The sequence below is a fragment of the Alosa pseudoharengus genome, unplaced genomic scaffold (genome assembly GCF_046254945.1).
Source record: "Alosa pseudoharengus isolate Yale_2024_CS ecotype anadromous, Long Island Sound unplaced genomic scaffold, YU_APseudo_1.1 YU_APseudo_1.1_scf_16, whole genome shotgun sequence".
Taxonomy (NCBI): domain Eukaryota; kingdom Metazoa; phylum Chordata; class Actinopteri; order Clupeiformes; family Clupeidae; genus Alosa; species Alosa pseudoharengus.
In genome coordinates, this window is record NW_027468630.1 from 18,820,889 (window position 1) to 18,847,098 (window position 26,210).

General features: G+C 39.7%; 1 protein-coding gene across 1 annotated transcript in view; it reads left to right on the plus strand.

Moving 5' to 3' along the window:
* Positions 1–26,210, plus strand: part of luzp2 (leucine zipper protein 2) — an 88,959-nt gene that overhangs the window by 36,145 nt on the left and 26,604 nt on the right. Inside the window, exon 2 of the mRNA XM_076288141.1 lies at positions 19,517–19,628. Within this exon, the coding sequence (XP_076144256.1) occupies positions 19,517–19,628 (112 nt within the window). The remainder of the gene's footprint in view (positions 1–19,516; positions 19,629–26,210) is intronic.

The following is a 26,210-nucleotide window of genomic DNA, read 5'->3' on the forward strand; positions in this document are numbered from 1 at the left end:
AACCACACACACTTACAAGTAACACTTACTGTAAATGGTCAATGCATCAGTGGTTATTTAACGTAGCATGACTGTAGTCCCCAAGCACACAGAAGGCTGTATACGTAGTGCTTCCGTCTTACGTCCATCTTTAGAGAGCCCATTTGATTCAGTGCATTATGTTTGAATAAGCTACTAGAAGTTAGTCAATAATTTAATTTGATAAACCCCATGGCACCTAGACTTGGGTGTGCGAGCTTGGGTGTCCACATCTTTCACTATATCATAGAGTTTGGCAGACACTGGTTTTAACCAGCCACTATTTGTCCTGAAGGTGACAATCTCACCATTAACCATCTTAACCTCGAATGTGGTAAGAGGGCCTGCCCATTTAGCTATTGCATAGTTTGTTGGAATCCAACTAGATTAACTTCAGCTTGAGTGCCAACTGTCATATTTTATTTGAGGCTGCTGGTTTTGCTGTACACTTTTTTTCATCTACAATGTTCCCAGGCATACAATAGTCTTTGCATATAACATTGAGGAAAACATAACATTTAGGACAGCATAACATTTAGGACAAAGGCCACAAATCATAAACGTCTTGAGGTATAATCCTTAATTTAGGCCTACATTTTGCCATGTTGCCAATATTGCTATAAGCGCTGTCTTTATTTTTTAAAAGCTTTTGGCATGTATGTGGAAATGGCTGTAATGAAAAAATCGATCACGGGCCTACTGCTGATGTCATAGGTGATGAGCACTCATGGCCTAATAGACAGGGAAAAACCCAGAACAATCTGATCACTACCAAACTTTTCTCAATTGATTCTATAGTACTTTTTTGGCGTAGAATCCATTTCTGCTTGGGACATTTTTATATCACGCGTAGTTAATGAGATAATTTGCATATTTGAATACATTAGTGAATATAAATGCATAATAAAGAAATGTATTGATAATATGGCTGTAAGCAGATAAATGAATGGCTTTGTGGCCAAATAATATTCAAATTGTATCAAATATAACAAATGATCATACAAAAGTATGTTTTTAGATGGGATATTGCAGTTACATTATGCAAATTAGATTTTTTTTAACCTTTTTTGTTCATGTGCCACTTCACATTTACAAGAACATCAATGCAAAGCAATTATGAATGTTTTTACTTAATTAGTGCAAATATACACTCTGTGCATTATTTTGTGAGAGCAAATTTGCATATGGGTATCATTTTGTTGACTAATTTGCATGCGGTGAAGAAATATTCGTCTTGTTTTCATGCTGTGTTGTAACTGATCTTCCCCTTCAGTTGTCCACTTGATTTAGTAATAGTAAATAGCTTGTAGAAATAGTATACAGTAATAGTAGATATACATGTTTTTATATCGCGCATAGTTAATGAGCTATTTTGCATATTTTGACTAATTAGCAGAAATAAAGGATATGGATTGTCCCACTTATGTTTGGGTGACATTTTATGATTAATTAAAGAATATTCTATCTCTTTGAGGTGTAAAGTTATCTGCAGTGTAAATTCTGGTCATGGTTATATTAGTAAACTTACATAAATAATGCCAATAACAAAAATGCCAATGCAGACTCTAGTAAGCACAAGCAAGCTCTTGCAACCCATTTTTTCAGTTTTCAAATGTTCAATGTCCTCCGGCAGATCTTTCATCGGATAAGCTTCCTTATCCTTCACTTTCCTTTCGATCAATTTCAGAAAGTCCTCAGTAACATTATGGGCTCTAATATGATTATCAAAAGCGCAGCGCAAAGTGTGTTATCACTACACAAAGCTTATTCCGATTGTACACTCGAGTTTTTCGCCATGCGCGTCTCTTTTATTGAACAATGCGCTCAGGGGTGTGGCAATTAACGACCTAAGGTGTGGCCTGGCGCAAGATCTAAAAATCGCTATCGTACACTATCTAAGAAGCATTGCACCACTGACCAAGAAAAAACTGGTCTTTAGCAAGGTGCATATGGAGCACAGCTGAAGACGCACTGTCACGAGATGTAAGCAGCAACTCCTCTGCATGATAAATGTCCTTAAGTTTTTTATTCAGTCATTCGAACATTATTGGGGTAAATTTTTTCAGGCTATGTTTTCGATGGTAACCCATTGTGAGTCATTAGTGAAAGTAATTAACTGTGTATTACTGTTTTGTCTTTGACTATAACACCACGGTGAAGTTAGTTTCACTTTGCCAATGAGTTCAAATAATAGACGAGTGAGGATGCAAGTAGGCTATTTTGTTTGAATGGTCGCCAGTGACCATGCATTTTTGATCGCCAAAATATAGCCCAATATTTCAATGTTTCCTTTTCTTCTCTGTCCAGTGTAGTCTCTAAGTGGCTGTAAGGGAAGGCAAAAGACAGGTAGCAGCTTCCATGGTAGTATACATCCACAGCAAACATATCAAATGATTGTCCACTCAAAAGAAGACCCTATCTTAACGATCTGAAACACAAGTATCAAACACAAAATGCAAGTAGCTTTATGGGCGGATCTCAAGCGCTGTTGCTACTATACCGGAGGGATAAATTACTTTTGTGCCCGACGCAAATCTAAAATAGGTTGGTCTGAAGTAGCTACATTACACGTGCAATAAGCCAATCAGAGCGTCATCTCACATTCCCTTTAAAAGTAGGCGCGTTTGTTCCATGACAGATTGCTATTATAATGGCTGATTTGCCAGGTGCACACCAGGAGCGGTTCACAGCCGATGAGACCGACGTTCTGTTCCGTAAAAGACAGAGAAGTGGCATTGTATGGGGATGGGAGAAACACACCCAAATTTGCTTCGGTTAAACAGGTGTGGGAGGAAATTGACACAATTGTTTCCATGGCTGCCATTTTTTTTTTGACAAAATGTAAATAAAGAAATGTCACAAAGACATACTGTACTTTCCAATGTTTTAGGCTCACTCTCACTGACTCACGAGGTTATGAATGCATGGTGATATTTTTGCAATGTAGTCTAACATTAGACTTAGATTACTTTGCTTCACTATACCTCACTATAGACGATGCAGCTCTTCTGTCAGATAAGCTCTCCTCTTCCGTGCTGCTGGGTTAAATGGCATCGGTACATGCAGTTCAACATCACGCCTCCTTATGTCCTCTGATATTTCCTCATTTATGTCATCAACACATCCATGATTCATGGAAATGTTGTGTAAAACACAACATGCCACAAAGAATGCTGCGACTTCTTGCGGACTGTACTGTAAGTGCCTCCTGACCTATCCAAACACCTGAAGCACATCTTCAGTATGCCGAATGTTCGTTCAATTACACTGCGTGTTTGTGTGTGTTTTCGATTAAATAGCATTGCCATGAGATGGCAGACATCTGTCACAGCCTGACGGGTCAGGTGTAGCTTACGCCTACATTCCTCCTCACTAAGGGAGAGAGAGGTCAGTCTGGGCCGGCAGACCCTTTCCCTCCCGCGTCTCTTCTCTGTCCCAAGACTTACTCCATCTCACTGTACAATAGAAAAAATATGAGCAAGCGCATCTTAACCACGCTACATTATTGCCAAGCATGCGCCCTTGAAATAGCATCTGAAAAACGTGCCACTGACTTTAGACTAGGTTTTTTTCTGGTCTGTGGCGGAATTGTTTTCTGAAACTGCAAAATAGCACCAGGGAACGTTTGCGCCAGAACACGCCTCCTCTTTTCGCTGAACCACCCCCTGGAGCGCAAGTTCATTCCCTAACCGATGTGCGTCTGTGGAAGGAAAATTCCGCTGCATTCTGCTCGAATGTAAAATAGGAATGATACAAGCGCCAGTGTACAAAGTAAATTGTGCTTGAGTGCAAGATAGGGCTCTTAGTCTCTTTGCTGCCACTTCAAATTTGTCTCCAGGTACATTTTGTAGAGTCATTTGGTTGTAGCTTTTTGAAAGACCTTTCTTTAGAGCATCGGCCTCGGCTACAATCTGCATATGGATTTGTATCTGCATTTGTCCCGTTGTTGCAGATGGTTTCTTCACCACTCGTTCAGAGACTCTCTTCTTTTTGACTCTCTTCTCTGTTTGTCATCTTCATATACTTCTTCATGTGTATCCACACCTGTGACAGCCTTTCACACAACACTCTTTTTGCTTCCTCTCTAAATGTGTCCTGATCAACCTGCAAGTTGAATGAGCATGAACACTTTGTGCGGTCATGCTCACGAGTCTGTCTCTCACATAAGTAAATTCTTCATAAGGCTCATCACCAGAATGTACTTGCACCTTGACTAGGGATGTAACGATTACCGGTATAATGGTAAACCGCGATAAAAATGTTGACGATAATAATTACCGTTTTTATTTCAAACATCATGATTATCACTGTTGATTACCGCGGTATGGAAACCATGTGTTTAAGCATCCGAGCCTGCTTTTGAACTGGTACCCTACTGATTCTGTTGTCTAATTGATGGTCTTAACTACGATTCGGATTAGGCTACACCTGATTTTAAAAGGCGGAACTTTTTCACCGCAAAATGTGCACTGTATCATGTAGCCACTCCGTCCACATTTAAATCAATTCCACTCACGTTATCAGGAGAATATAGTAGCCTAAAGTTTTATTTTGAATGCTTACTTTGGTCTCACTCATTGCATCCAAATAACAGAAATGGCAAACTCCAAGTTATGGTAGGGTAAGTTAAGCTATAAGCACATAGCCAATTAAACATGAAGAAAAAGTGAACGGGACACTTTTTGAAACTATTTCAGCTTGTGCCTATCAGTGCTTTCTGAACACAATGAACACACTTTTAGAAATACCGTGATAATACCGAAAACCGTGATCATTTTGGTCACTATAACCGTGAGGTTAAATTTTCATACCGTTATATCCCTAACCTTGACCCACAGAGATGCTTTGTCTTCAATTGTGCTCAAACCAGACGCAGCAATACTTTGCTTCTTATCTCTCTCACCTATGACTTTTGAAAAAAGCAAGCACTGCTGTCTTCTGTGGAATGAGAGACTAAAAATGGCTGGACTGCCATTGCCAATCAACAGTTATCTACAAAAAAGTATTAAAATCCTAATTAATCTATTGTTAATGTTGAAAATATGACCAAAAACCTTTCAATTGTGATAAGATTTCTTTGACATGTAAACCATTGCCTCCTACTATGCAAACATTACGTTAGCTGGACATACCAGTCTTGATTTGATAGCTAGCAAATTATGCTGATGGCAATACTGGTTGAAAGGTACATGCAAATTAGCTCTCACAAAATAATGCACAGAGTGTATATTTACACTAATTAAGTAAAAACATCCATAATTGCTTTGCCATGATGTTCTTGTAAAGGTGAAGTTGTACATGAACGAAAAATGTAAAACATGACCTAATTTACATAATGTAAATGCAATATCCTATCTAAAAACATACTTATGTATGATCATTTGTTATATTTGATACAATTTGAATATTATTTGGGCCTAAAGCCATTAATCTATGTACTTAAAGCCATATTATCAATACATTTCTTTATTATGCATTTATATTCGGTAAGGTATTGCAATATGAAAATTGTCTCATTAACTATGCGTGATATAAAAATGTCCCAAGCAGAAATGGATTCTACGCGAAAAAGTACTATAGAATGAATTGAGAAATGTTTGGTAGTGACCTGAATCAGATCCTTCTGGGTTATGCCCTGTCTATAATATGTAGGCTGTGGTGTTCGTAGTCCTACACACTGGTGGTGAGCAACAAGATTAAATTCTCTGTTTACTCTCTGAATAAAAGACCCATGATAAAACATTAGACTAAGGAGTAATTCATTTCAGGCTGATCTACAAGGTTACTTAATTTCTCTCCAATTCTGTTCCTTGACAGCAAAGTGTAATTTATATATATATATATATATATATATATATATATATATATATATATATATAGAGAGAGAGAGAGAGAGAGAGAGAGAGAGAGAGAGAGAGAGAGAGAGAGAGAGAGAGAGAGAGAGAGAGAGAGAGAGAGAGAGAGAGAGAGAGAGAGAGGTGTGATCATCAAAAGGTGCGATCATCGTTAGCATACAGGAAAGCAATCACTTAAAGCACAATCTTTTAAAACAGTTTAAATGGGAAATAATAAAAAGTTAATAGAGAAAGGAGTTTGAAAAAGATGTTTATCAAGGCAAGACTAAAAGCCTTGATAAGAAACCAGCAAGGTCATTAAATCAAGGTTAATCATTACATTAATCTACAAATATGGCTCTACGTAGTGCTAGATACAGCATTTTGAGTTAATACCATGCCATTAAAATCACACTGGTTTTATGACTGCCAAATCTATTATTTGGGCTGTATTGTTTATTGTTACAAATCGTGAAAATAGTTGGATTGATTTATTCAAGTTAGCCATTACAAAAGCCTGACAACCTGATTACTTTTTTTGTGTGCCATGAGTCAAAGACTGTAATAGATGTTAACAGAACGCCAGTATAAATCTGTAACTTTCAAATGGCAGGACAAAAGCTGCACATAACTACCCCTTAGACACTGTGTGTGCCATGCAACTCTACACAGGCTCAATGAGAGCTGACATTTTCTGTCTTTCTCACTCAAACTCATTGCAGGCTGTTTGTTTTTTAAGAGGCCACTTTTTTAGGTCCAACCGGGAATAGACTGTCTTATCGAGTTTGTCTTCCTCCACTTCATAGGCTACAAGGCATAGGACAGTTCTTTTCCATCTGTTTATTTATGGAGTGGTCTGACACAGTACAGACTGGCTTCACTCGCTACTTCTAAATCCAAAACCTCAAATTCAATCTGTCAACAAATGCACAATATTCACCAAAAAAAACTGGTCTAAATGATCATTTGAAAGAAAATGTTGGCAAGAATTCACAAGTTTACACTGACCTTGAGTTTTTTAATACTCTTATGGTTATAAGGATGAGCAACCTGAACTTGACTTTGCAGTCTAATACCTTTAGCATCTAATACCTCGTCGATTTAATTTGGGAAAACTCCAAAGACGTCATCATTCTAATCCCAGAGATGCATCCCAACAATAATAGGCTACTGTGAGGGCTTTCCTGTTGTGGCGATGACAATTTAAGATACAGATATACCATAACTAAACCAACAAACCAGCACTTGCAGATTTCAAAACTAAAAGAGCAATGACAAATGTTTTTACATCTGTCTCTGTGGGATGACCTATTAATTACCACATATTTTGTGAAGCAAATTATTTTTCTAATAAATGAGTTGCTTAATTAGATGAGAGATGAATAATGCACCAAAAAAAAAAAAAACTAACAGCACACTCAGTGTCAAAATCATAAGGAAATATCTTTGGTTTGTTCTGTCCTCGGAACCCAGGATGACTCCCTGTGTCTAAGATAGGCCTTATCTGTTAGGCAATTAACCACTTTCCTCTAGCCCTCAAATGCAATTAATTTCTTGACTCACACAAGGTTGAGGCGTGTGTTAATCGCCCCCTGAAAGGTTACCCTGACATTGTGATATGCAACACTAATGTTTGTTACGATATATCTTATATATAGCCTTTATTTTTTCCCAGTCCATTTATTCAAAACATCCTGATTAAATAGGACACAACTAAACTAAGCGCATGAGTTTAATACCGGTTTTAGTGAGCACAGGCTTTATTTCACCGCACGCTGGCCTAAGGCGGAGCTGACTGTCTCGTGTTTGAGGGTTGTGCCTCGCCTCAGGGGGATGAGTGTACGTGAACAACTGAACACGGCGAGGTACTTCATTAGGAGCTAAACTAAATCATTTGTTATTGGTCAAACTCTCATGGACCCTGTATAATTCAGTCAGAGAGAAGCGTCCTATCATTTTCATTTAAATCTGAGCCACTGTAAGTAGAGTGCACACATATATTGTACTTCCGGGAAAATGTAATTAGCGGCAGCATGTCCCTCTCTGAAAAACAGAGAAAGAACGAAAGAAAAAAAGAAAAGAGGCTCAAATTGGGTTCAGACTTCATTTCTCAAAAGACGATGGACGTGACATTGTGGTCCTTGGTGCCTTTTTTTCAGACACAGCCATGCTCAGCTATGACATCACTTAGTCATGCTAGAGCATAAAAAAAGCCAGATAGCTTATCATTTGTGCGACACTGTTCTCTGTGTAGATAGGTTAATGTGGAAAATATGGGTGAGAGATTGTCCTTATTTCACACACACCCTGTTCCAATATGGCTCTCGCTGGGGTTCATCCTATTGAAATACATGGCTTTCATTTAGACTGAATTGGCATGGAGGGACATTCTGCTGGCCTGTTTTCCATGAATGCTTGAGTGAGCACAAGTGCATCCTGTCTTCTGGAAATTGCTTCGGGTCCAGAGTGGGGTTTGGAAGCCTCCCACTACCGTGCTTTACTCTCTTGATCACAGATGAACCCTAAAGGTCATTCTTTTGACTTGGCTGGGTCTGTCAGATTGGTGTCCTTTGTCATACGTCTTATCAGCCGAGGCAAGTGTGGAAGTCAATGCTGGTATCTGTACATAATGGGATCGGATTGATTTTTAATGTTTCTGTGCCCTTCGGAATGAAACAAAAGCACTACTCACCGTATTGGTATTCTACCAAACATAATTAGATTTTTTTTTTAGCCTTCTTTGAAGCACCACTGAGAGGAAACATGGAGTGAATGGTCCTTCACCATAGATGGTCAAATACTTCTTAGGTCAAGTCAATCTCTCATTAACTCACATTGACTGAAGCATTTTATTCTAGCAAAAATGCAGTGAAAGAAAACAGCATGATAACAAAACCTTTCTGGCAAATAAAATGTACAATCCCTGTACTTGCTATGATACGACAACACTGGCAAGAATTTTACATTATCACGATATACCACGTGTCAAAACAATTCTGGTACAGTCACCGCTTGCACAGGGTGCTGTATCCCCTTTGGCATTACATGCTCAACTGCACCTGACACTTGACAACAGGCAGTCTCTTATGTCGACCCCTTTAGATGTCTTGATTGATCACTGCTCTGTACCGTCCTCAGCCATGAACTTCAAGTGTCTATGAACATTCCATTAGAGCATCATTTAAAACAGTGGTTCTTAACTGGTCTGGCTTTGGGACCCACAATTTCCCATGTTCATGAAGTCACGACCCATATATATTTTATAGCGTTCAAGACAACAGATTTGGTGAACTACATGCTAAGAAAGGCGAAGTGCCTGTAGGCCTATTTGTTTGGAACATGCTGTTTGGCATTACATTTGTGAAGTCTCCAACTCCTGATGTCACCTTAAAGTACTTGACAGGTCTGTCATTTTCACTCATGTTCCAGCAATTGTGAACATCGCACACTGTGGATTCTGCACCCTTTCATCTCAATTTAAGTCTATTTGAAATGGGCGATTTCTTCTTCTTTTTTAACCACAAGCTCCGCGACCCACCCAGAATGGTTCCGCGACCCACTTTTGGGTCCCGACCCACCAGTTAAGAACCACTGATTTAGAATGTTTTTACATGGCACACTCTGAAGAGAATGTGAAGCCTTTGATGGGTCTTATGTCCTTAAATCACTGTGTTCTTGTTTTGACTGTAGCTATAGAGACTACAGTATATGCTCTTCTACCTCTCTGTTTTGCTCTCGTTTTTATGTCAAATATGTATGTTAGTATTAATTGTGTAATGGCGCTTGGGGTGCTAATTACGGTGTTCACAGCATAAGGGAGAACAAAACCGTCCTCATTAGCAGACATGTCTGTTCGACGTGTTCATCATCCGTCATTATGCTGTCTATGCCTTAGCCGGAGCTTTGGGCAAAATTCACACAATTTCTGGTGGACAGGTTGTCTGAGAGAATATGGAGAATATCTGCCATCTTTCTCCCATTGTGGGCCTAGCAGTATTTGGATTAGTTTCAAGCACAATTAGGAGTAAGCACTCTTCCTCTGTTTGCACTAGTTTGAGTAACCCTAGAAGGACTGTTTTGGAGGTTTTAGACTAAGGCTTCTCTGGAGTCTCTTAATACATTATTAGTGATTCAAATATTTTACTTCCATTATCATCATGAAAATGATGTGAACAGAGCCCTCGCTTTGAAAGTGCTAGCCCCACAATGTATTTCACAAGGATTTCAGAGGCCCAAATCCCTTCCCGAATGTTTGAAAAATTCATTGATCCCCACTGTGGGGCCTGATATTCCGGAAGGAATATTCTTTCGAAGTCCCTTCTGTACACAAGTTTGTTTAAAAATCACAGTTGGGACAAACATGGTCAGGTTATTAAATTAGCAAAAAAAAAAAAAAAAAATTCCCAGCAGATCGTCCCCTTCAAAGGGGCAGTCAAGTTTAATACCGGCAAGACTAGCCAGCTTGACCTGAGCTTTATTTGATAAAATATCCCTGCAGACAGGCCCACAGCTAGGAAGATGACTTTGTGTCACACATCTAAGGCTGGAAAGAATCAAAATATGTGCATGAGAAAAAAAGACCACAAATATAGACAGGCTCAGCGGCATCAAATGCATACTCACATGCACACACACACACACACACACACTCTCTCTCTCTCTCTCTCTCTGATTTGTTCAGTGCACGGATGTGTGATTCTTGCCCCTGAAATGCAGTGTGCTTATTTATTTATTTTTGTGATAAACAGTGACATTATGTCAGACACCTACTCTTCTCATCTGTCCTTCATGTAGGATGGGAACAAAACAGGAAAAATGTCTTTCACAAACAGGAAATTACAGAACGACAAAGGCTTTAAAATCCTGGGAAGTAATTGGCTGACATTTATGCATGGATATGCCTGTAAGAAATTACTGAATTATTCATCCATTATGATAAGTATTTCTATTTCAATTAATTCCAATTCTAAAAATATCACACTATTCAAGTGATGAAGAAATTAGTTGATTTTATACTGGGTAAAGTAACTGACAATGAAAGCTAGTCATCATCTTGTTAATTGTTGATGATATTGAGATAACATAAAAGCTATATCAAAATCTGACTGCACAGATGTTTCATGTTTTACCAAGACTGAGTTAGATGCTCTGCTGGGTCTGTTGATAAGCATGCAAGCGGAATTACTTACGAAAATGGGCTTTAAATCCCACAAAGTTTATATGGGCAACACACACATTGAATTGTTATCATCAAAACTACAATGTGTCCTAATGGCTTTCCCATTTTACTTCCCTTTCAAGTCTCAGTCGATAAAAATACATTTTTGCTACCGCAGTTAACACAGACCAGTCCAAAACATTCAGGAAAAAAGGCAAGCACTGATGTCATCTGTTCTAGTTAACAGGGCAACCAAATTCACTCCACTACTCCTTAAAACAGTTTGAGACTGTCAAAAAAAATATAACTCACTGATGCTTGTGTAACAAATATGGCTGTATTCTGGGGCCAATTGCAGACATGACAAGTAGATTTTTTCTCAAGAAAGTGTTTAAGGGTTGACTGGCTCACTCTGCAGTCGGCAAAGGCCAAGTCACCACTGAAATACGATTATAAGAAAAAAAATGAGGAAATAACAAAACAGGTCTGCCACACTATAAGAGCAGTGATTTGTGTATTTTTTTGTCTTGGATTATTAAGAGCTCACTTGCTCTGAATATATCCCCACTTGGCTATATACAGACAGCTACACAATGTGAGAAATTTGTATCTCATTCCAAACTGGGGGTACATAACAAACCTGTCATGTCAGAGCACAACTATCAAATGACATAATCAGATGGATTTACTCAAGGAAATAGTGCAATGTAAAGTTAAAATAATATGTCATCAATAATTCAGCTTTCAGCATGTCATTAAGATATTTTACAACTGTGAAGAACTGTGTAAGGGATAATGGCCACTAAGGTGTCCTGATCCATGGAATTAATGGATGAGGCGGATACAAAGAACTCCACGACGTGAAGGGGAGTGGAGTTTCCTCCGCCAAGTTCATTAACTCCATACATCAGGACACCTTGAAGTCCGCTGTCCCGCTTCCCTGGCTAAAAGGCACAAAAGGTTGGCGTAAGAGTTCTCTGTGTGTTTATGGGATTAATGTGACCATTATGTTCCTATTTTTTGCTCTTTCCAGTTTAGCCTAGGCTAAGGAGTGTCACGAATGTAGGCACAGTCAAACTGCCCATGGCTGACTATAACTAAGTTCGGCAAGCTTAACTTTACATGTCATAACATCAACTAAACTGAAAGTCACACATTCATTCTATCACTTGTAATATGAACGTAGCCTTTTTCCTACAACTAGGTGAGATAATTGGCTATGCCTGTTATACTGAAGTTCCACAGTTAGCTAGCTAGCAAGCTAACCGTTTTACATGTATGGAAGCATATGAGTAGCTTTTTTCAAATGAGAATGCAATCTGCAATATGCAATTCAAAAAGACATTACATTATGCAATTGACAATTCATTATGCAATTTAATATTGCAATTTGCAATAATATCCAACAAATTGTATTTTAATCTGCAAAGTGACAATGAAATCCTAAAATCAATTCCAATAATTTTGGTTAAAAAATAGAATAAACATGGATTGAATTGCATTCCATTTTGCCATGGTACTTCAGTCTCAAAATTCAAATGGCAATTAATTTTGCATTTCAATTTTCAATATTCAGTTTCATCATTTAACTGTCAATTCGTTTTGCAATTTAATATTTAAAGTGCAATGTAGGATTGCATTTTAAAAACATATTTGGCAAAACTGTCAATGCCAGCTTGAAAAGATTTTGGATTATTTTGGGCAAAACGTTTTGCCATCGTTTTGAAGCATTTTATTCAAATGGAAAAGAAATAGCGCCCCCCGTGATTGCATTGCACTTTGGTCACGCTCTTTGTGTTGCAAAATTCAAATGGCCATTCAATCTGCCAAACGCATTGCAATCTGTCAAGTCACTCGTCAAGGCGGGAACTAGGCTACGTCACTTCCGTGTTAACGTCTTCTTACCAGAGCCCGTCTACGGGCTGTTCTTACCCAGTTAGCGTTTGCAATGGAGGAGTTTGCAGTCTTTGGCCGACAGACCCGGCTGTAGAGTACAGTAACAGAGGGGGCGACCGCACCCCCCGGTTTGCTTATGAGGCTAGCCAGACCACGGAGGGGAGTCTCCGTTGTGTGTGTGTGTGTGTGTGTGTGTGAGAGAGAGAGAGAGAGAGAGCAGGGCAAGGAAAGGCTGTGAGTTTTAGCCTAACTAACGACAATGGACGACAGAGTGGGCGATCTAGCCCTACTTGTCCTGTGAACTCCAAAGAGCTCCGCGATCTCCCTAATAGGAGAGGTAACCTTCTATTCCCTCCAGTGGTATCCACAGAAGGTCTCCCCACCGTCTAGCGCCCATTAGCTGTAAGGCCTCAGAAATCTTTGAACGGACCAGGTTGACATCAAATCGGACAAGTAGGGCTAGATAGCCCACTCTGTCGTCCATTTTCAGTAATCTGTCCGTTGACTCAGACTCGTTGACACGGTGGTGTTGTACATAATCAGCCAGAGACCTTAGTGCAGCTGCCTGCAAACTTCTGCAAGCACTAACTGGGTAAGACGTAAACACGGAAGTGACGTAGCCTAGTTCCCGCCTTGACGAGAGACTTGACAGATTGCAATGCGTTTGGCATATTGAATGGCCATTTGAATTTTGCAACACAAAGAGCGTGACCAAAGTGCAATGCAATCACGGGGGGCGCTATTTCTTTTCCATTTGAATAAAATGCCTCAAAACGATGGCAAAACGTTTTGCCCAAAATAATCCAAAATCTTTTCAAGCTGGCATTGACAGTTTTGCCAAATATGTTTTAAAAATGCAATCCTACATTGCACTTTAAATATTAAATTGCAAAACGAATTGACAGTTAAATTATTAAACTGAATATTGAAAATTGAAATGCAAAAGGAATTGCCATTTGAATTTTGAGACTGAAGTACCATGGCAAAATGGAATGCAATTCAATCCATGTTTATTCTATTTTTTAACCAAAATTATTCAAATTGATTTTAGGATTGCATTGTCACTTTGCAAATTAAAATACAATTTGTTGGAAATTATTGCAAATTGCAATATTAAATTACATAATGAATTGTCAATTGCATAATGTAATGTCATTTTGAATTGCATATTGCAGATTGCATTCTCATTTGAATAAAGCTACTCATATGCTTCCATATACATGGGATATGGTAGGTGTAGCTTGTCTTTCCCATTAGAATCAATGTATGTTAACTTGTTTTCCGCTAAAATGGGGCGTGATGCAGATTAAATGTAGCCTATCTTTATGATGATGCGCCTTTAGTAGGCTTTGTAAAGGCATGCTGCACACACTTGTTTAGGCTTATGAGCCGGCCAAAGAGTAGATTCGTACAATAAACACCAACGCAGGTCTGAACTCCCGGTCAGCTGAATGGTGTTTTAAATTGCTGTGGACACCGATGCCGACATGAGTGCAATGCCTATGTTAATAATTATAAGGCTATCACAATTAAAATAATAACCATATGGTAGTAGGCAGACAATCTTGTAGCAAATACATTAATCTTGAGCAAATACATTAAGCAAATAGTATATAAATGGAATAAATCTCCTTAAAAAATAGCATGGAGGTCTGATTTGAATGACAGCTAGCTGAACCAATAAGACAACATAATTACCATTAGAATTAACTTAGCTTGGCTGTTAGCCTGGTCGGGACCAGACTAGGTGCAGAGAATAAATCCCCATGGTAACTGATGTGCCATCTCTTTTGTGAAACCAAGTCAAGGCTAAATTCATCCAGGATAACCAAAAAATCCCAGCTTAATCCCTTATCTAGGTTTTGTGAAATACCCCTCAGATCCACTTCATTGTTGTCCTAATAAAGAATTAATCAGCATATCAGAAAATACATTGGGGAAGAAATGTGGCTGAACTATGAGGAAATGCATCTGTTATATTCTTAATCACTTACGTATGAATGATCCTTACCTGAACAATCTTACCCATAACTTCCTGTGCAGTAATATTTAGTTGTGACATTGTTGTTGATGTTTTGTGTATTCTCTATGACCTGTCCTTTTAATAAAATGGGAATGTACAGTAGGGTGGCCTGGCTTTTCCCCTATACTTCATCAGTGAGTGAACCAAAGAGTTACCCTCAAGTTCAAGAGGTCATTCATTGTCCATTGAGTACTGTAAATGCTAAAAGCTTAAAGTAAGACCTGTGTACGGCCTCACATTGGAAGACATTTAACAAATAGGCTGTTTTAATAGGAGGCAAATCTTTCAGCAAATTACTGACATTTTGGCCTCTTAAGATCAGCTGTGAAGTTTTGACTCGTGGTGAATGATTTGTATTGTGCTTTACTGCCTCGTGTTATCTTTGCTTTGCAAGCTGCCTTATTTAAATTTCACATTTTCAGCTAAAGTCATTTCGGGCCAAATGTTGGCCTCAAGGGCACAGACACAATATTAGCGTGGATGGCTTTTGAACCTGCTGCGTTGTTTCGGTCTTGTCTCGAAAAAAAAAAAAACACTACACCATAGCACTGCCTATTGATGGGTTTTTCCTGCTTTGCTCCAAGCTTGTTGAAGACAGCCCGTGCTTATCAGCACCAAACTCATAATTGGTTGAAGGAGAGGGGTGAGGATTTAAATAGATGAATGGTTTAGGGAATATGTGTTGTGGCTTACAAGGGTATGCTGCCCAAAGATTTATTTCCATTAGCATTATGAGCCCCTCACACATCAGTCTTCTGGAGCTTTCCATGTGAGGAATGGCTGGAGGTTAGCAAGCTGGTATTTACATATCGCCGTATATATCACTCGTAAATGCCTGCAGTCTCAGAGGTCCATAGTGTAAACAGACAGATGCTGCACTTGAAATCGCATGGGCTTGGTTTTACACAAGCAGAGCTTCAGAGAACAAAGCTGCTGATTAGCTATGCTAATGTTGTAAGCATTCAGGAACTGAACTGCTCTGACGAAAATGGGTTACATAGCTATCAAGCCGACATATTTTCCAGTTGATTGGGGATAAATGGCAGATTTGCAGAGAGCCCTTATTCGTCCCTAGCCTCCGGCGCCTGTCCCCCCAGCCCTATACTCATCTGTACACCTGGCCTCTGACACTCGATTCTTGACATCTTTCTCATCTGCGGTCAATGGGAAATGGGCCTGCGACATAAGCTTTGTCTAACGACAGCTCAGTACTATTGCAATTACAGGAGATTTAGTGTCAAAAATTCAGACAGAAACAAACTTAATATTCTACTCATATGGGATGTTTGTACAAGACGAGACTCTGTAAACATGACTGATTGATTTTGTCGCAGGTGTTTGGTGGTCATGCTCAGCTAAAGCAATGCATCAATCTCCTTACAACCCTTGGGCTGTCCTCCTCATTAAAACTATTTATTTGCATCCTCTTAATGGCATTATAAATCCACATATAAATTGGAAGTTATACAACTGCTGTCAGGCAATAATGTCTATGACAGAAAAGTCAACTATCTAATTTGCTGCTATTAAAATTAAACTGACTGACAACAGGACAAGACATAATGAGTTTGTTTGTTGCCCTCTCAACCGGTAACAACCTTTTTGGGCGCACTGACAAGGTTTGCTTTCTGTACACTACGCTGGGGTTAGCAGAATATGAATTAGTACAATAAAGAAAAAAGGTCTCCTATGTTCTTAACATAATTCAATCCCCCTCTTTTTACTGTACAGCCACAAAAGGCAAAATAACGTCTTAAAGCTATTAATGCTTATTCTAAGGGCTTGGGTCAATAACTGTTAACCGGAGAGCTAGAGTGGAGAAGTGGTTGTCCCTGGCCTGTCGAGTGGAGCACATCTCCCGGCCCGGCCTCCTGTTTGGCCTTGTCCACCCTTATTGAGCTGTATCAGTGAGGTTGGCTTGTGCACCTCAGCACTTTTCCTTCTTCTCGGCCCAAAGCTCAGCACTTCTTCATTATATGGCAGGGTCAACTTCATTTAGCTCAGTCGCTGCCGGGGCCACAGAAACAGTTGTTCTCAGAATGTGAGCAGATCGTCCCCATGTGCTGTAACCAGAGCTGGCATGACACAGTCTATCACAAACAATATAGTATTTTCTATATTGCGAACTTAACTGGTTTTGGTCCAAGTGTTTTGAGACGTAAATGCTCCAGGTTGGCAGTATGCCTTTTTTGTTATTTTATTAAAAGATCTATTTCTCTGAAGGAAACAATACCTTAAACCATTTTTTTGTTTTGATAGTGTTGCCAGTATACTATATTCTATAAATAATTATACTTGCAGAATCCTCCACACACACAGTTCAGATGTAAACCAACTGATAATACACATTAGCAAATGATGCAGCAGACTACTCTCCGAGCCTCCATCTAATATCGTATCCAATACTGCTAGACTGCATTCCTCAGAGGGCCTGTGCAATCAGTGTTGTGGAAACTGAGCCTGGAAAGTTCCGGAAAGTTCTTGGTGGTGGTGGTGGTGGGGGGGGGTAAATCAGTGATTGAACGAGTTAGCAATGACATGGCGTCCCTTAATACGTTGTCACTTAATCTTCTAATTAGTAAATCAAAGCTAATCTCCCATGCACATCACGCCATTCCCCTCTGAAGATGAGGCCACACATCTGAACGTTTCAGTATTTGCATAATCTTGAGGCTATAATCCACTGATTGGCTTCATAGCAACAGCCATGTTACAGACATAACAGCTTTCCCTCCAATTGTCTTTCCCCTGAAATATGTTGGTTTTCTGCTCTGCCAGACAATTACGTTGTTCTGAGAATAAGGTGCATGCCCTCTCAGGTCAGAGCACAACAGGTCATCTCTGCTTGCTATCCTGGATTAATTTGGAAGGAAAAAAACTACAAATTAGATGGAGCCATTTTTCTTTTCCCCACACCACACTTATGTGATCACTGGCACAAGCGCAGTACAGACTGCAGAGAGTGATCATAAGGCCGTTTGTCTGACACCCAGCTTCTCATTACTGCACTTCAGCAATCCAACTCTTTTTCCTGTGTGTGAGAGCTTGCCAGAACATCCGTGTCAGGAGAGGTCACAGCACAATTATGCATTCCGCACTTTTTCTTTTTTCCCCCACACAGTAATGACCAATTTACTCCTCATCCTAACGTGAACGGGGGCCAGCTATCTGTAGTATTGCAATAGAGCTGTTTCTGTGTCAGTGGGACTCAAATTGCAGACCAACAGAGCCAGATGAGCCGACTCCCTTGGGTAACAGGCTTGGCAGACACAGGGTGATTTCTTTCCCTTTAAAAAAAAAAAAAATTGTCTTTAAAAAAATCATCTGAATTCACACGCATCCAGTATAAATTTCACAGATGCCAAGAGAAAGGGATTCCTGTGTAGGGTGCATTGCTGTATGCATTATTTATTTCCCAGGTGCTCCCTCTATTACTGATTTATGTGTTATTGTGCTGGAGATGTTGACGTGATTTTTGACAAGATTCAATGTGATGCTCTGCTGAGGGGCTTTGGATACATGCCTGTAAATGCCCGGATATATTTGAACAAGCCAACAGCTTTTGTTTAGTCCCCACCAGCATTATTTACATGAACAAAATCAAGCAGTACCAACAACATTCTGATTGGTGTTGTTGATCATCTCCAACATAAGTCATGCTGTGTGAGTGCATCAAAATGAAGCATTCCTTTCAGCAATGGAGGCCTTCTGTGGTTTTGTTACTCACAAGGCAGCAGTGTGAATGTTCTAATTGGTCCCTATCGAACATGTTGCCCATGTCTATTTGTACAGCACTAAATGTGCACATCTATGTATTCGTGTGTGTGTGTGTGAATGAATAAATGTGTTGATGGTTTGAGCAAGACAAGCTCAGTGTTTCTGTTTTAGGTTCGTGGTCCATCTGGTGCAGGGAAGGCAGACCTGAAGCAGTCAGACATCAGTCTCCCATATCTTTATCTCCCAGCACAGATGACAGGGAGAGAGGGAGGGAGGGCAAGAGACACATAGTGAGGGAGGGGAAAGAGAGAGAAAGAGAAAGAGCGAGGTAAACAGAGGGGGGGATAGAGTGGGAAAAGAGGGCAAAGAGATGGAGAGGCACTTTGACGCAGAAAGGGTGAAAGAAAAAGCATTGATCAGTGCTCTCTCCGGGGCCTGTGAATATATTCCCTCCCTGCACAATGTCCAGAACAGTATTTTGAATAAGCGAATGGTCATGCATAAAATAGCACACTATATGGAGAACTTCTACCTGCCAACCCCTTGAAGTTGTATTCTTTTTGCTTTTATTGTACTTTTCCCTTTCTGAATTTCTTTAATTTCCTTCAGCTGGCTTCACAATTAGCTGTGGAGAAAGAAACCATATGCCAAATTCTGATGAAAAAACATCAGCAGATATTCTAAAATCTTAAACTACAGTAAGGATTGTTCATCTTCAGGGTTAATGTGCCACCCTCTCAGTGCATGTTAATCTTCATGAAATGCCTGTTGCAAATTCTCCAGGCTCTGCACGCAGACTCTGGAATACTAAACTGATTTTCTCTAGAGGCAAGCGGTATAAATGAAGTAATCTCTCTTTCTCCTCCATAGCTATGAGGGCCTGGAGAAGAAGCTGAAGGAGGTGTTCACAGAGAGAACGGGGATCTTACGCCAACTCTCCAAAACTTCAAAGGAGCTGGACAGCATAAAAGGAAACCTTCAGGTGAGTATTCTCTTTCTCTCTCTGACAGCCTTCACAGTTCAAATAAGTTGATGTGAATGCTACAGGAACTTTGAGAGACGGTCCCCAGTAATCTCTTGGATGTATAGTAGAACTTTCTTAGAAACATTTAAAAAATGAAATGTCACTACTCAGCCAAAAGGGACCCTTGAGAGAATGAACAATAAATGATCTGTAAAGCATTCTGCAAAGATGGATGCGAGTTGATGGCCATGAAATGACAGTTCTGATATTATATATGGGATCAGGACTCAGCTAAAAGAACCATAGCTATGCAGCTGCATATACTCTACTACAGGGCCAAATTCACCTATTGAGCAGAGGTACCAACATGCCTCTTCAAAGAATATTCTTTCTATTCAGTTCCCTCGTCCTAGTTGTATTAGTCTGTAGGCGCTCAATGCCTACAGAGGTAACTGCATTTCATGGTGTATGTGTCTATTGCAGACACTGAAAAGATATTGCCCGTGCACTGCAAATGTGTAAATAATCCTGCAATAATTTCATTACAGAAAAAGACGCACCGCCTAGCGGTACATAACATGACCACCACACAGTGCTGTATGTACTATGTGAAGAAAATAAATCACACTTCTCAACTTCTCTCCATCCATGCTCATTATAAACTGTAAGCCTTACCCATGGTTCCTCAATGATTGTTGGAGGTCAAATGTTTGCTTTTGCATTAGTAATACATTTCTCAGAATATGTACAAGTTGTAAAGCAACACTCATCCTCATATTCTCTACAACAGGGGTATTCAATTAATCTTCAGCGAGGTCCAGTTACAGAAAATTTCCTCAAACAAAGGTCCGGAGCATCATAATGTTTAACGTGTGTTTAGGCTATGTATATGTATGTATGTATAATATTAGGATGGATGGATGGAGCCTAGTTGTAGATAGATATAGATAGATAGATAGATAGATATACTTTATTGATCCCCAAGGGGAAATTCAAGAAATAGAAGATTGTAGGCCTAGGCCTAATGTTTAATGTGAAATAAAATAAGTAGCCTAAAAGGCAACATTCGAAATGAGGAGAAATAAGGCAAGATAAGAGTAGCCTAATTGGGGAGAAAAACTGAGTAGCCTTGGCTATTTTTAAGATCTTAACGTGCACTTAAAATAAAATTTGAGCTGAGACAAGGATGGATATTCCACAGCTGGTTCCTTGAACCCATTAATCAGCAAGTTTAATTTAATTGTTTTAGCTTTTTTTTATGTTGACCAGAAATCCTGGAAACCCAGGAATATCACGTTGTTGGGCAGTGAATGCATGTAGGCTTAACTAGATTGTGGTGGATCAATCATATTGCCTTCTTAAATCGTAAAATATTCTGTGGTCTCAGTTCACTGTTGAATGGGCCTAGCCTACCCTATGCTTGATCAAAATATACGCTTTGTCTAGTAGAGGTGCTTCAAATTGGCGCTTAAAATCGCCTCTCAGAATATATAGAAGAGGTCCAGGGCAATTCCGCGCAAAACTGTCACATCCATATTTAGTTGGCGTTACGGACGTGACAGTTTTGCGTGGTATTGCCCCCGTATCGTTATATAAAGCTCTGTTCTCGCTGTCTAGCTTTCTCCTCTTTGAGTAATCGATGATTTGAAAATAACTTACTTATCGTTAACTTAGATATCTATCTAATTGTTTCTCGGCCCGTCTCCTCTCCTCGCTCGTTTCAGGCTATCAGTCTCTTCTCCATAGTAGGCTACTTTACTCACTGACTCGACTTTATCAGAATTCACAGATTTCACTGGCTGAGTAGCAGCAAGCGAAACTAGAATTGCGGTTCCGAGGAACTGCAAGAGTGGGTCGGCCTCATCCAAGGATTCCAACGGTACCTCATTTATGAAAATCGGACACACGGGTCAAAAGTTACATGCACACACATTCATACACAGACAGCCCAGCCCAGCCCATTAGACATTGCCAGATGGCTTAGAACTCTGCCAGGTGCAAGCTTAAACCATAGACTGTATATATAGAACTGGACAGTGTGCCGTCTGTTAAGAGTGATGCAAGCGCTAGTCCAGAGCCCCCTGGTGGCTGGCTGCAGTACAATGTGTAACTCCGCCCACCCCCATGTATTTCAATGGCCAAGTAGCCAACTATTTTCTAAAAAGGGCGTGTTTACACCTATGATTGACAGCTGGCTGGCTGCAGACACGACGCTTTGTCCATTATGTTTTACCGTCTAGGCTGCAGACACTACCACGTCATCGCTCACTTATTTTAACGACATCTGATTTCGACACATAATCTAACCTAAAGAAGTGTTGCTGTTATTATCATTAGGCTATATGTTATCACAGTCTGACTAAATACATATTGATAGTCATACATTGTGTAGTTGTTTGTAAGAGACATCGTTGTTAGTTGTGACCGATTCTTTGTGAAAAAAGATATGTGCTGTTCTTTCGTAGATGCTAGCTGCTAAGTATATTAGCTCATAGCATGCTACATCATGCTAGCATTAGCCAGTTGATAGGTAAAGTAAAAGGGCTCTGCTTGCTATATTGATCCGAAGTGACGTTAGCCATAGTCACCATCATTTACAGTCCTACTTGTTTCAAATGGTATAACGTAACCAGTGATTGCCGCCATCATCGTTGCAACTTCATTTGAATACACTTTGTCACTGGAGAAGGCGATGTTAAGTTTCATTAACGTTAACTCTTGCTTAGTTTTGCGAATGGCAATAAACGCCACCTAGCCTGCTAGGTCGACAACCTCGGTATGCCCATTTATGAATCAGCCCGACAAATAACGTTACTTGTGTTTTAGTGAACACATTATTGGACCATAGCTTAACGTGAGGAGGGATTCAAAGTTACAAATGGCCAATTTGATTAGTATGCTCAGAACAGCGGTATCTGAAAATGCGTTAAGGTATCGTTGTTACCTGCGATTGAACTGCTGGAGAAGCATTTTGCATTGGTATGATTTGATCAGGTCTTGCCAGTGATGTGTAAATCCTCCCGTAGACGTACATAATTTCAAAATAATACGTCTAAATTGAAAACTGTGACAACTCATTGATAGGCTCTCTCAATATGTCTGTAATCGTATGCCTCTACCAGTGTTGCGCGGGTTTGATCACAAGCGGCCCGCGGTCGCCCGATATTTTAATCAACCCGACCGCAACTCGGACCGCGAATATTAATTAGGACAAAATTATACCCGACCCGCGATCCGACCCGCTTATTTACAAAATGTGTGCTTTTGGTTATAGGCTGCATGCAGTGTGACAGTAGGCCATTTCTGTAAAAACAAACTAATTTATTTACGAAACTTGATGCAGTAGAACTACACGCAGTAAGCATGCAGGACATAATGTTTGCGCAGGAGAAAGAATGAGAATAAGAGCGCAAGCACGCACGCAACGCACAAAGGATAAGAACACTAGGATAAGATTTGAAGGCCATGGACATACATCTTTCTTTCGAAAACAGAAATGGTGAGGCGAGGTAGGCAAGAGAGATACATTGCTGGTCAAAACGTTAGCGTAAGAACTGGTTTATAATGCTGAATGAAACACAAAGCTTTACTAAAGCACATCCACTGTTTAAAGTCACAAACACAACGAACTAAGGTAACTTTTATGCATGCGCGAACCTATACATACCGGTAGATATGGCTGTGTAGTCTGTGCCATAACATTTATTCCTGCAGGCTGCCCGTTTTGGCTGTCATACTTTTAAATGGCTTCGCAAGAAGTAGGCCTAGACCATAACCATAGCCTATATCGCTTTTCCTGAAGGGGTGTCTTTATTATTTTAACTCGCGTCTTGCTTCTTTACTGTTGACTTTACTGTATTGATGCTTTACTGTATTGATGCTAGCTTTCTCGTGATATTTTAAGTAGGCCTATTTGTAGAAAATATATATTTAATTAATTTTAACTGACCCGCCCGCAAATGACCCGAATATCATTAAAATATTTTGTTTATGACTCATAACCGCGGGTGACCGCGGTCATCCGCGGGCGACCGCTTAATTTCGGGCAGACCGCGCAACACTGGCCTCTACCACATGCTCGCTAGTCTTTCACCAGAGAGGGTGCTCCATTATAAATCAAAAATGTAATACTGCAGCCTTCATGTCAGCTGTAAAAATATGAGAACATGGATCTACTACATCAGGATACTCTGTAAACATTTTACACATAATCAAGAAGCTACTTTGCTGTTCAGTGTGGGATGTGTTTAAAGTGGTACTACGTTTAAAGAAACATTTTTATTCTTTGTTTCAAGTGCATAAGAAAATACCACATTATGATGATGATGGTTATGGTTACCCTTAACAAATACAAAACAATATAATACTTAAAACAGGGATCAATCAATAGCCTAATGAAATAAACAATGAAAATGAGGGGGGAAAGCAATAATAAATGATAATGCCCATTCAATCAGTAATATAATAACAAAAACATGGTAAGACTACATTAAGGAGAATATCAATAATAAACAATGTCAAATTAATCAACAGCCTATAATGAAAATAAAACAGTACTACTGCATACAAACCATAATGTATAAGTGCTTAAAAGACCAAAAACTATCACAAGAACGAAGAGCACTGGGCAACTCATTCCACCAACATGGAACCACTGAGGAAAAGAGTCTTGAATTTGACCTAGCGTTTAAGACTGGTCGACACAACAGACGCTCATCAGAAGACCACAGTGGGCGGTTGGGGATGTATATCTTGATCATTGAATTAAAATAACAAGGAGCAGATCCGAGAATATCAATAATAAACAATGTCAAATTAATCAACAGCCTATAATGAAAATAAAACAGTACTACTGCATACAAACCATAATGTATAAGTGCTTAAAAGACCAAAAACTATCACAAGAACGAAGAGCACTGGGCAACTCATTCCACCAACATGGAACCACTGAGGAAAAGAGTCTTGAATTTGACCTAGCGTTTAAGACTGGTCGACACAACAGACGCTCATCAGAAGACCACAGTGGGCGGTTGGGGATGTATATCTTGATCATTGAATTAAAATAACAAGGAGCAGATCCAGTCAGTGTCCTATAGGCCAAAGTGAGAGATTTAAATTTAATTCTGGCTACTGTAGGGATCCAATGGAGAGTAACTAGGAGAGGAGTTACGATGTGTCCTCTTTGGCTGATTGAAGACCAGTCATGTTGCAGCATTCTGAATGATAGATCACACAAAAGAAATAAAAAAAAACATTCAATATTGATTTAGTATCAACCAATAATTATTCTGATATTAATATTATTGTAATGTCTACATCTTTGTGTAGGCTACAGTTAAATACTAAGCAATGGCCTCTGACTTAAATACCAAGGCAGTTAAATGACCGTGGTATGGTATAGTCTACGTGATACACAGTAAACCCATTTGAAAAGCATCATCATCTCAGTATACCCATTTAAAATAGGCAAGGATACGTATTTAATAACATTTGGGGTTGCTCACAGTATACCCACCACTACAACTAACTAACTAGACTACACCACTGGTTAAATGGCGCATTGCAATTTACAATTTGTGTGAGTTCAGGGGCATACAGAAAGTTGAAGTTTGGGTGACATCAATAAAGAAAATAGAAACAAAGGGATGTGTACAGCCTCAAGTATGAATGATGTCACATTAACAGAAGGTTCAGAGCAGCGGCAGACCTTTCTTGGTGCCACGCAAGTTATTGAAAGTCATGTGTTTTCAGAACGTAGTGGTGCTGTGCCATGTCCCATGTATAAGGGGCTTCAGGTTGATCCAGTGACGGTGGGTGATGATGTCAGGGAGATGGATGTCAGGGGACTTGGAGAAAGGGGGAGGACATGCCACCTCAGACCACCCCAGCCAAACCACTTCACGTAGGCATTCCCTTGCTTGCAGAGTAATGTAGACCATGGAGACCACCTTGTCGCCACCTCCAGTACATTCAGCCATCACCCATATCTTACCTGCAAAAAGGAAAGTTACAATAAAGTTAGTCAGACAATTTTACAACATTACAAAGCATCTAATCAGGCACTCAACACCACTAGTAATACCAATTAATTAAATATATGTGTGCAATAAACTTCACAGCCTACCTAATGTTAACTACACATTTAAATATGCGGTGTGAATGTTATTAACTTGCGTCAGCTTGAAAAATAACGTTATCAGTATGACTGATCATGGACGTTAGATGACAAACTAAGGTCTTTCTCAAATGTTTACCGATATCCCTGGGAAGTGACTGGTTGTTGGCGTAGTGTTTAATGCAGGCGTTTCATTTATCGATCATTCACTTATGCGGTCTACAACTACCGACCTATTTTTTACAGTCTATGCTACCGACCTACCATCACAGAAGTAGCTCTAACAGAGGTGTCTGTCGTTAACGTTAGAAAAAATGCAACGCTGGCAAATTGGCTAGTAGTTACATTAACATGACAGGTTGATGAGGTCCATGCTTCACATTAAGTTAACGTTAACTTGCGTTGCTTTATCACATCATACCGTTGTTTTATCACACACTGTACTGACTGTCTAGTGTTATTAATCCCCATGTACAGTCAATGGT